This window comes from Calonectris borealis, chromosome 1 (assembly GCF_964195595.1).
Source record: "Calonectris borealis chromosome 1, bCalBor7.hap1.2, whole genome shotgun sequence".
In the NCBI taxonomy this organism is placed as follows: Eukaryota; Metazoa; Chordata; class Aves; order Procellariiformes; family Procellariidae; genus Calonectris; species Calonectris borealis.
This window is the reverse complement of record NC_134312.1, coordinates 51,436,123-51,448,444: the sequence shown is the minus strand read 5'-3', so window position 1 is coordinate 51,448,444 and position 12,322 is coordinate 51,436,123. Positions and strand designations below refer to the sequence as shown.

The window sequence follows — 12,322 nt, the reverse complement described above, 5'->3', positions numbered from 1 at the left end:
AGAAATGCCCTCAACCTTTCACAACGGAGGTTTACAGGAAAGCATCCCTGTTACGGGGCTTCTCGGGCAGGTTTCACGCAGTAAATCAGCACTTGCTGTGACACATCTGCTCGTCAGCTTGCTGGCACGTGCGGCCGGCAGCTGGGGATTAACAACCAACTTCCTAACAGGGAGAGCAGCTGCAGAGGAGAACGAAGCAGTCCCTGCATCGGTCATCAGCTGGGCTTGTTTTTATTTTCCCTTACCACAAGCATCTGGGTGTTTTGATGCTTTTTATCTGTTAGAGGAGTTACAAGGTTCCTTCCCAATGCTGTGCCTGAGAGCCTAATTTGTGTCCTTTTGGTTCTCCCATTAGAGACTCTCTTAGGCCCAGAGTATCTCTGGCTGAGCAAATGCAAAGTGGCCTTTTCGGTGCCAGCTGGTATGTGAAAAGTCTTTCAACTTGAAAGACAGAAACAGACTGTGATATTTCATTTTGTAATTGTTTAGTGTTAGCATCTTGTTCTCAAAATACTAATTTTCATCTCATTTGCAACTGTCACATTTACAGTGATGGCAGATACCTTGCTCTGCATAATTGAGTTACTTGTGAATTCAGTCTTGTAAGGAGTGTGTCAGCTGTGCTTTCTAAAAAGGCATCGAGGCCTGAGGATGGGTGTTACAATCTCGCCTGAATCCAGTTGACCCTCGCTAGGTAGATCTAATTGTTTTTTGGAAATAAGTTTAATTTTAGAAGAAAAATCCCAGCTCTGTGTGAAAGTGTCTATGTAGTATATAAAATAAATAATATATTTTGCATATATGTGATGCAACACCAAATAATTAAATTTAGAAATTAATTTTAATTTAGCACTGTGTCAATTAAATTCAAATGCAAAAATAATTTAGATTTATTTTTTATTTTTAATATAATAGTATCATTAAAACCAACCTATGAATATCATCGGTTCCATGATTTGATTTGTAGCACTTGAGACTTGTTTATAGGTTCGGAGAAGACGTAAAACTCCAGATGAATCTTGCAACGTTAGTGCTTATGAACCAAAGGTTCATATATGCAATGCCACCGATACCTGCTTTTCTAGATAAACTGTTCAATGCCTATATTATACTACCATACTCCGGACAGTCTCCCCAGGACTTCCATCGCTCTTTTGTTGTATATCCTGTGATGTCTTAGTGCTTGTCACCCACGGTCTTTCTTTGCAGCCCATTGGAATGAAAGCCTGAATGTCTAATAGATGTGGTGACAGTTGGCAGAAGACAAACCATGAGAGCTGTTACAGAGAAAGGTGTTTTATCTGAGGGAAATTATACACGGGAGTTATACTGTGTAGAAAACATATTTGTATCCTGACACCTACCCCCTTTTGCTTTGCTAAACCTGTTCCTTATATCTGATATTGAACAGTAGCATTGATTTTTTTGGAAGCCAAATGTGTGCACATAAAAAACATCGTCATCTCCACAGTGTTTCAGGTAGATGGCAAGGCTCGTGCTTCTACAGCTTTGCAGTACGGTTGCTATGTTTTTCAGCAACTCCTTTAGTAGGTGGTCAGAAGCTGACTTTTCAGTGTGATATTCTTCTCCTTTCATCTTCTTTTTCAGTAAAGAAAACGTGAATTTATTCTAAGATGTTCCTGAAACCCATTTGAGTTTACTACAAATATTACTGTTGCTGTATTAATCAGAAAAAAAAAAAAGAATAATACACAAATACTATCTGTACTTTACTACTTTCGCTAACCAGTAATTGTCACTTGCTAGGGTTTCATTCGTTATGGGCTTCAGTGCTTCCTGTAATAATTAAATAGAAAGGCTGATAGTGTTATAAAAACTACTTTTAGCTAACATTGTTGTTTCCAGGTACAAGGTAAATTGATTTTCTCACAGATCCTGAAAAGGCAGAAGATTTCAAAGCCAGGAGATTACAAAGCAGTATAAAACATTTTTATTAGAAGTAACTATAGAATAATTACATTGGATTTGAGGAACTACTAGCCTGAAATGATCTTTTCGACAGTTTTAATAGGTGCATAGTATAACATATAATTTTATTTGCAGAGTAAGGCAGCTGGAAAGAAAACAAAGGTTTACCATATTGCCAAGGAGATCATGAGCTCAGAGAAAGTGTAAGTGTCAATGCTAAACTTAACAGCTACTCAGTTTATTTTAATTGGGCAATTAAAATGTAACTATTTGCCTTTTCTTGCTTTTCTGTTAGGTTTGTGGATGTGCTAAAGCTCTTACACATTGTAAGTATCAAAAAAAAAAAAAAGCAGCTTCCTCTTCTGTGTTTAATCTGTTAAAGTTCTATGTTTAGGCTTTATTGTAGTCAATGTGACTTTTTTCTGCTGTGTCTACATATTCAAAACATAAAAAATTAATCTAATTAAGCAGAAGTTTTAAGTTTCAGATTGTATATAATGGATTAATATTTTGTTGGTTCCTCCTGCATCTCCTTAATTAATGTATGTGGTCTTCCAGCTGAGTGGGGGTATTGCTTGAATATTGAAAATGGAATATATATCCATTTATGTTAATCAGCATCGTATTTATAAGCCAGCTTGTACCATAGCAACAAAAATAAAATCTTTTGTTAGAATAACTTTTAAAGTAAGGGGGGGGGAGTGGAAACAGTTTACCTTTAGAAATGGTAAATAAAAATACACATTCTTTAGGTAATTAACTAATTAGCTCTAATGTTGCATCCATCACCATGGCAGCATATTTTTTGGAGGGCTGCAATTCTTTGACAGGTGCTTGCTTTCTGATAACAGCTGTGATTGTAGTATATGCAATGTGTTCTCCACAGCAAGGGTTAAGTATTTAATCCATGCTTATGCAGACCAGTCATCTGTTAAACATGCTGTGTAGAAGGTGATAATAGTAAATTAATGAAGAATTTGGCTTTCTCTAGCTCCATTTTATGTGTTTTCTGTGAGCTTTTAAGTGATATGTGTTTGTACCATTTTGTCACTCTATTAAGTGCAAGCATAGTGATTTTTTTCCTTGGGCAATATAAGTGATTATATTGCAAACAGATGCGTTAGTCTATCTTAGTCTCTTGAGAAGCATGTTCTGTGAAAGTGGGAACAAAGGCTCTTATAGATGGATGTATATAGTCCTGTAATATGGAGATCTTTCAGGAAACAAAAAACTTACCACACCACTTCCTGATTCCTCTTTTGCCTTCCATTTTAGTAATTGATCTTCTTATTCTGTTGAGCCTTGGTTTTTAACAGCTGGATCAGCAGTTGTGGCCAATGTATAATTTATATTCAACATGGTTTCTAGTACAGAACTCAAGCTTAAATACTGGTTAAAGGAAGAAACAAGTTTTAAGCTATATGATTTTTAATTATAATATTTTTCAGGCTTATAGCTTATATCTTGAAGGTGTCTTCGCTTTTCAGTGTACCAGGTCTTCAGGTAACATGCGCAATACTAGAAGCAAAGGCCGTTGGTGCAGAGGATGGAAGCAAGCAGAGGAAGAATGTGGGAGAGGGAAAGTAGTCAGGAGTTTAGGAAGTTTCCGGGATAAACTTCAGGTTGTCTGTAAATGTGCAGTGCTGTAGGATGTGTTTTGCTTTGTTTTAATGGATAACTCACAACTCTATTCATGACAGTATGCTAGTTTCTAGCTGCCAAATAAAAACCCATTAGAAATGTTTTTGTTGGCTAGCAATAACAACTGACATGTATTCAACCTGGTCTAACAGAGAGGATGCTAGGCTGGGAGTCGAGGAAATACTTTGCCCTCAACTTGTCTGTTGGCACCTGCAGCGTGAACCTTGGTGAGTGTCCTTGTCAGACTGGGCACCAGTTTTGAAGCTCTCTGTGTGTGTGCATTCTTCATTAAATAAAAATTGCTGTACCTGAGAAAGGTTGCAGAAACACATTGTTTTATCTACACAGAGTGGTACACCTGAGGATTTATGTATGTTTGTCACAGACATTCTTAAGTCTGTTTATTTAATCATATATTTCTTCTGGATAATATTTAAACGTTGATAAAACTACCCTTTTGATTTTACCTGAACTGAACCGCTTTGGCTTCAATGTCAGGATTATTAACTGCCAGTCAAGCAACCTCCAACAGATTTCTGGAATTAAAACTTAATTTCTCCCCAGGCTGGGCTGTTTTAGCCGTAGTAAAGATTTGGCTGGTCAGGTGAGGCTCCATTACATCTTCTGAACCATCTATTAGTTGTTTTCCAAAGAGTAAATACTTGACATTTAGTCACTAATTCCATTAGTGATGATCTAAAATTAATAGTATTCTCCTCAGTCTGTCTTACCAATGCCAGTTAATGCAGCTCATGGCTCTTCGTACAGCCAGGGAACAGGACTGTCGATGTAAGAAAAAGGTTTTTAAGTTGCTACTGCCTAGAGCATTTGAAGTGGTGTCTAAAGCAGATGAGAAGGTGGGAATGTGGTTGCAAACTGGTTACAAGTACCACTGATTTTTTTTTTTTGTAGCATTTTTTTCTTTTATATTGACAAAGTCGGGTTAGGTGGAGCAACTCTTCCAAGATACCAGGGTGCCAGCCTATTTGGACGCTGTCGCACTTTGTAAATACACGTGGCTGCTTCTGTTGAAGACAGACTACAGAAGTTCTCTAGAAACCGATGAACACTTGGGGACACTTCTGTAATATGAAATAAGCTGGTCATAACAGAGATAAGGGACTTAACTGGCTTTGCACACTGATGCTCTCTCAAACATACTCGGTGAATGGGGTTGCTTGAGGGAGGTTGTAATTAAATGTAATCTTGAATTCTCTGTATTTCTGTAACTATCTGTAAATGCTCTTTTAGAGGACAAAATTCCAGTAAAATGCTGTTAGAAACTCCTGAAAACAAAAGGGCTTAAATCAAACCAATTCATCTGTATGCATCTTTGTTAGATGGTTCATGCATGGCCTCCAGAGGGTAAACAAGGGTTGAGAAGATGCGAGAAGTGCTGTTTCTTCCCTAAGGGCACTTGCAGGAAAAAAAGGAACTGTGAACTGGATGTAGAACATAAGTGACATAAGAGAAACAAGCTTGTCACCGCTGTCTGAGATGCTCTGTGCCCAAAGAACACCTAGTTCCTGGAAAAGGAGTAAGGCAGGATTGGTGACATTTCTACTTCTTTGTTGTGGGATTCTTTGGAAATGGTTTGCTTTGCACAAGTGAGAGGACCTCCTCGGCAGCACCCTATGGGTAAGGGGCTTATTTGCTGTCATTTCTTTTGTCCGTTTTTGTTCCTAATTTTGTTCTTTAGCCGAAACCGACCACTCTCCTTGATTTCCCTCCTGCTACCATATGGGCAGTGAGGCTTCTGATGCAGCAGAGCAACATGCTTTTTAGGATGGCTCCTTTATTTGCGAGGCTTAGTGTATGACTTCGTGCTGTGTGAGCAAAGAAAAGCTTAACCCTTCGGGCTTTTGCCTGAGCCTTTAGATCTGCACATCTGACTTAGACGCCAGTTCTGTCCTTATTAGGACTCTCAGAGCAAGTATGAGGTTGTCAGGAGGCACCTGTAACTTTTCTGCAGCCACGAGATCAGCTTCTTATTGGGGAAGGCAGATAAGAGGTTAAACATATTTCTTTCTATTGTGTATCCTTCCGGAGGCACTTACAAGAGTGGGAAATTCTGGTTTAATATATTTCCATTTTCAGAAGACATTATAACTTAGACTTTTTGCATATTGTAGCCAAATATTATGAAAATTAATTCATAGTAGATTTGGAAAAAGAATGTCATGTGCATATTGAGGAATAAAATAGCTATGGGTTTTGGAGCAAGGGAAGTCCTGACCTCTGGTCCTGGCTTACAGCTGACCTACTGTTTGGCTGTGAAAAATTCTTTCAACCTCCAACTCCTTTTTCTCCAACTGTAAAACTTTAATATTTGACCAGTCTGTGGTGAATATGTTGATAAATTTTTAGTCTGTGAAGTACTTTAGAATTGCTGATTGAGGCATTTGACAATGAATTGCAGCTGTAGTTATGTTATTAAAAAGGCTAATGAAATAGTTTTGGTTTGGAAGGAAACATTGCTCTACTACCCAGCCTATTCCTTGAAATAACATTCTGGGAATATGCCACAGTCAAATCATTGATTATTGTAAAAAATTAACTATATTATATTGTTAAACACTTATAAATTATTTTACTACCTGAGAAAAAGGTGTGGAACTACTTGGCAGCTTTCCAGAAGCAATCTCATATGTTTGAAAAACGTCACGATCCACACTTACTCATGGTCTTCATTATCGTTGCTATAGTTTAACTTAACAGTCTACGGTTAATAGTCTAATTATAATTAAGACTGCCTATTTATATTTTAAATAATGTATTTGTGAAATTGTCTTTAGCTGTATTCCTAGCAGTCGTGTTTACAGCTTGTCACATATAGCAGCCTGGCTGTTCCCCAGAGTGTAAAACTTCCTCCCCTTCCCTCCTCCTCCCCCCAGTAGGATGTGTGTGTGTGTGTGTTCCTTGAAAAGCGTCCAAGTGGAAACGTTTTTTTTTCCTTAAATTAAACTGATATTTGAGCTATCTGCAGGTGTATTTAGCTGGGAGTTGTACCTCAGCGGAAGGGATTATGGCGTATTTTTGCTTTGCTGATGGTATGTTCTAGGACAACAGATCCAAGATGAATATTGGTTGAAGCCTTAGGAGTAAAATACGTGTGACCACATTTAGATCATGTAGTTCTTTCTCTTCCAGTTAAATTTACGAGAAATTTTAATTTCACCCATTTGACGTTATCTTCATTCAGCTATTAGATACCTGAAGGTGCACTTAACCCAGCCAGCAGCTGAGCAAGGGTTTAGTCTGGTCAGTACCTATTTTGGTTTAACAACTAAACTTGTTCCTTTGCTCCTCAAACTGACACGGGCAGGTCGCTTCACTGCACGCTGGGTGGAAAGAACTGAGAGGGATTGTGAGTCAGGGCCTTTGCAGAGGGGAAGTGCGTGGGCTGGTCGCAGATGATTCACAACAGGGTCAGAATTATTTCAGATATCACGGCCCTCTGCTTATTTAAGGAAGCTGCACTGAAGGAGGGGTGGGAGGAAACAAAAGCAGCGATGGTGGTATCCTCCTCAAATATTGTTCGAAAGCTGCACAGCTCTAGGGGGGAGCGTATGCTAATAGAATAAATAAAATTCCCTAAACGTTTTCAGGTTGGGAATGTTTTATCAGGCAGTAATTCAGCAACAATGTGTGCTCAGAAGCCTTTAAAATTGTCTAAACTAGATTTTTATATGGACAAGTACCCAGTGGGATGCTGTCTTAGTCTAGAATAAACTAAGACTGTTGCTGGTTTGGAAGGAATGTGCTTTCTAAGGACAGTGATGAGTGCCGTCCTCTTAAAGTAGCTGTGTGAAGACGGTTGCCTTTGCTTAAGCAGTAAAAAGTGGTATCAGAAGATTATTATTAGACCAGAATATAACGTAGAACTAGAAACTGTAAGCCAGCTTTTCAGAAAGCGTACAATTTTTCCTTGTGAAAGGAAGAATTATCCTGGTAAGAAGCTGGGATGATTCAGTATAACTAGCATAATCTTTTATTTTCTGTCATGCAGCATATGAAACTTTTGTCTAAAGTTGCAAATGGTGTTTTTCAGTGAAATAAGCACATTAGTTTCAAAGCATGGCAAGTTTTTTTTTAATAAGTAAGATTTTAATATTTGAAAGGCTCATTTTTAATTAGAAAATCTCTCTCTAAAAATTCACTGTAATGGATTGCTGCATTGCTTCAAATAGAATAATTTTTAGGACAACTCAGGTGACTGTCTTTGAACAGACTGATTAAAGCAGTGCTCTTCAGCAGTGTTACATAGTACTATATGCTAAATAGCTTTGTAATATGAATCACTTCTTGCAGGTATATATAGATATTAGAGCAATATATATATTGCAACAGCGATTCTGTTTTTATTTAGCAGTGAACGGATTTAGTTTTAGACGGAGTTAGGTTCTGGTGCATTAAATGACTGTCACTGCAATTTCTAAATTTCTAAGTCATTCACCTACGTGTATAAAAAGTTGTCCTTCTCTGAATACATTCCACCCTTTGGAGTGAAATTTCAGGGTTTACTTTTTAAGTTAACGTATTTTATGTTCAGTAATTAAAACAGAGTTATTCTGTATTTTGTCCTTTTGGATAAGAAATTACTTTCTCAGAAGGCCAGTACCTTCAAGTGTAAACACTGTTAAATCCAACCTTGTTACGTTTGTTTGACTTTTCCTACCCCCACTCCTCAGGCATGTGCTTTCTGCCTTCAACTCCTAAGTTTATCTCAAGATGAACTTGGCATGACAGTTACTTCACACCCACTGCCAGGTTAAAAATAAATCTTAATATGATTACAGTGACAAATGCATTGTACTGCTTCTGTAGCGAAGACTTGATAATTCAAAAAAAAAAAAAAAGAAAAAGAAAAAAAAGTGTTGAAGTTTAGCTCTTTTGTTGTTTAGCAGGCTGGTTTGCATCATTTGAAAGCTTCACGTTATCTTTCTTCCCTGCGTTTCCTCTCTGCAGGGCTTCCTCCGTTTACTCAGTTGTGGAGGGGGACAGAGGGGGTGTTGAAACAAAGTTTTGGTTGGCTGTTTTAATGGTAGTGTCTTTCATGGCGTGATCCAAAGCCTGATGAAGCTGATGGACTTTGGATCAAGCTAGTTGAAAAACCAAATCTCTATTTGGAAAACATCCTGCAGACTCTTTGAATGCTGTATCTAGAAGTTAAATAAATGCTCTTAACTACAAATGACATTCCTGTCTTATCTACTGGTGCTTAAACCTGGCTCCCTGCTCTCCTTTTATTGTTTGGTCAGGGAAAAGCCTGGGTTGTTGATTACGCTACAGACAAAACTGTTTCTTTTCATCATGCAAGTAGCCTTATAACATTGAGTCAAAATTCTTGTTTCATTCCATGGTAAAGTACATACAGTATATAGTGTGTGCATGTGATTGGGGGGGGGAGGGGAGAGAATATTATCATAATATGATGATGCATTTTGCATGAAGCTCTCCAGAATGCCTCATTTGAGCTTTTGCCATTGTAATTCCATGTATCATTTTAGTGTTAAGCAATGCCCTAGGGTCAGGAAAACCCATAAGATGCAGCTGGTAGTTAACCTATGTGTCACTAGTCTGCACAGAGGATGTAAAACAGAACATTTCCATATGAATAACGCCATCTGTTTTTTAACTCCCTTGCATTTAGTTCTCAGCCTTCCCCCATCACAGGCATCGCGCTGTATCTCCTTTCAGTTTCTTGTCATAACTCTGCCCAGTCACAGCCTTCACGACCCAGAGGGTCACAAAGCAAGAAAGCGTGTCTGGAGCTCACGCTGCCCAGAGCTGATGTAATGAGGAGAGAGGGCAGGGGAAAGTTGAGGCGTAAGTTTGGGAGACCCTAAATAGTGCCAGATGCTGGACTGATGAGGTAGCTGGTAAGACCTGTAGTAGTAGACCTGGGAAGGGGGAAAGAGGGGACTGAATTTTTTTCTTTTTTTTTTTTTTTTTCTTTTCCTCAACCTGAGGACCCTACAGATTTTCAAAGGCAGGGGTGGACCCCATGCACATTTAAAATATAACTCATCGTTGTACTTAGGAACGTGTTGTTGGTCACCTTTTTCAGGACATGTAGATTGTGCATGCGTTATCAGGTTTCAGCAGACAACAAACTCAAGAAGAGCTATTACGGATTGTCTTTTTTCCACTGTTGCACAAATTCAAGTGAGACACGACAATACAGCGCACCACCTAATTTGGATTTTCTTTTTTGTCAGTTTAGACAGTGTTATTTTTCAAGTGAAATGCTAAATTGCTAACCTTTTTTGAGAATTTTGTTTGCATGTGATCAGGGAAAATACCTCATGTAATGGATACTGAGTTTCGATATGGATACAATCCTGGCCATACTGACTTATGTGGGGACAAGATTTTAATTCTAAATAATTTAATGAGGATCAAAAGCCTCAGCTCTGTCCTATTGGGAGCTGGTTATAGCATAAAAATACTATGAGAAGATCCTTCAGGTGTAAGCGAGGTTTTCCTCCTCCCTGTAAATGTTTTGAAGGTACCAATGTTGTTTTTGATCATTGTTAACTTTTGAAATCTCGTGGTTCCCATATGTTGTTACAATATCTTTTTGTTAGGTGTTAATTTTCCTCTATATAGAAGAGCTGCTACATATAGTAATTTTTTGTGACCCTGCATTTTGTCCAAGGACATTTGTAGAGGACTTACGAAAACTAGTATGATTTTAAAATAAGATATTATGATTGTGTTAGCTGATATAACATTTTTGCTTTTTGACCCAAGTAGTAGCAAGAAGATACTCAAGGCTGCCAACACCCTTGCAGATACAAGCTTTTTTCCCCCCTTAGTTTCCTCATATGTAGTACCAGCACTTTTCTTAAGGGCATGTTATAAAAATAATGAACAACTTCTATATTATGCATACAGGAGCAAGAAAGTAAAGCTCCAGCGTCAAACCAAAGGGATTAAGGCAGTCCCAGGGGAGTAAGTTGAAGCTGCAGAGAAACATAACCCAGATGGTACCGGCCTTGCCTTTGGTAATAGGGAGCAGCGCCTGGAATGTCTGCAGAGAGAACGCCGTTGTCTGTGTTGGTGCTTTGAAGGCTGTTCGCTCATGGGAAGGGGGGTTTCTGTCCTCTTTGTACTCCGGCAGGATTTCCGGGACGCTGTGGCGCATGCCTCTAGGCAGCTTGGAAAGCCAGTGATTGAGGACAGAATCCTGAATCAGATCCTGTACTACCTACCTCAGCTGTACGAACTCAATCGGGACCTCCTGAGGGAACTGGAAGAGCGGTTATCTCACTGGTGAATATCAATAAAGGCATACCACTCCTTTGATGATGTTGAAATTTATCTGTGGGGCTTATGTGGGACTCCATGTGACCACGGTTTGACTCTTATTTGTGTTTCACATGCCTTCTTAAATGACAGAATTGACTTTGAAAGTACAGGAGATAATATTCTATTTAGATGTACTTTTTGCCATTTAGGTGTATCCAGAAGGTCCAGAAGGCGTGTCAATACATGTTTTTAGCAATCACGCTTTTTTATTTAAAATTTCATTTTTAATTGAAAATTCTGGTCCCTGCATGGGCATGATAAGTGGACCGGTTTCATTAGAAGAAAAGGAGGCTGTCCTGAAAACAAGTTTGCATTTTAAAGGTAGTTGAGATCTACTAACCAGACACAGCGCTGATTGACAGCCATAATCCCATTGAAGTCCATTCTCAGTTACACTGGTGGGTGGATCTAAATCAGCTATACAAAGCCTACTGACAAAGGTACTGAAATGGGTAAAGACTGTAATCCCATGCTTGCTATTAAGGGATCGAGACTGCATCTTGAAGTTTGAAGGTCTGTCTTCTCAGAAATCCAGCTTGTGTTCAAATGGTTCAAGACCATTTTAAACAGACTCTGTATTGAGTGATTGTCATCTAACACTAAACTAGTGTGTCAAGGTGTGCCTGGTAAGGTTTTTCAGAGTAGCTACTGAGATGTATGCCTATCTGCTGAACTGTAAGCTTTTTGTTCAGAACATAAACTAACACATCTTACTGTGAAAAAGGTAGATGTTTTGCTGTAGGGTTAAGATGTACGCTCTTTTTAGCTCCTTCTAATTGCTTTATTTTTTGTTTCTAGGCTTGAACATCAAAGAATTGCTGATATATTTGTTAAAAAGGGTCCCTACTTAAAGATGTATTCAACTTACATCAAAGAATTTGATAAAAATGTTGCACTATTAGATGAACAGTGTAAGAAGAATGCAGGTTTTGCTTCAGTAGTCAAAGACTTCGAGGTACTGTAGTCTTTTGCAAGATATATCCTATTTTGTGGCTTTTCAGCAGTTGTGATCCGCCATCAGGCTTTGGAGACTATCCTCCAATTTGTTTGGTTTGTTTGCGGTTTTTTTGCTGCAGTCTTGGCTTGAGACTTAGTAGGGTAGAAGAGGAAAGAAGTAAATTGAGATTTTGTGAAGTAACTAGTGATTTTGGCTACCACTGTGAGATATGGTAAAGGACCTTGATTTTCAAAAAATGCAGTGCTTGCTACAAATTATATCAAAGACACATTAACAAAATCTTTAGCTGCTTTTTTTTTAGTTTTGTCTCCTGATTGTACTATGCACCAATTAACTGTCCTATTTTAGCCAGGTTGATTTCTCTGCCACATCATAGGGCAGTAGCTTACTCATAGGAATGGTGTTTCATTTCAGTTGGAAACATAAAAGAGTGAATTTTCTCATCTGCGTATTTCTAGAAGTTTCAAACCCAGAACATGC

General features: G+C 38.4%; 1 protein-coding gene across 1 annotated transcript in view; it reads left to right on the top strand.

The window, feature by feature from the left end:
* FGD6 (FYVE, RhoGEF and PH domain containing 6) overlaps window positions 1–12,322 on the top strand; it is a 73,320-nt gene that overhangs the window by 30,548 nt on the left and 30,450 nt on the right. The window contains exons 4-7 of the mRNA XM_075151216.1: window positions 2,065–2,132; window positions 2,225–2,255; window positions 10,697–10,848; window positions 11,683–11,839. Coding sequence (XP_075007317.1) covers window positions 2,065–2,132; window positions 2,225–2,255; window positions 10,697–10,848; window positions 11,683–11,839 — 408 coding nt within the window. The remainder of the gene's footprint in view (window positions 1–2,064; window positions 2,133–2,224; window positions 2,256–10,696; window positions 10,849–11,682; window positions 11,840–12,322) is intronic.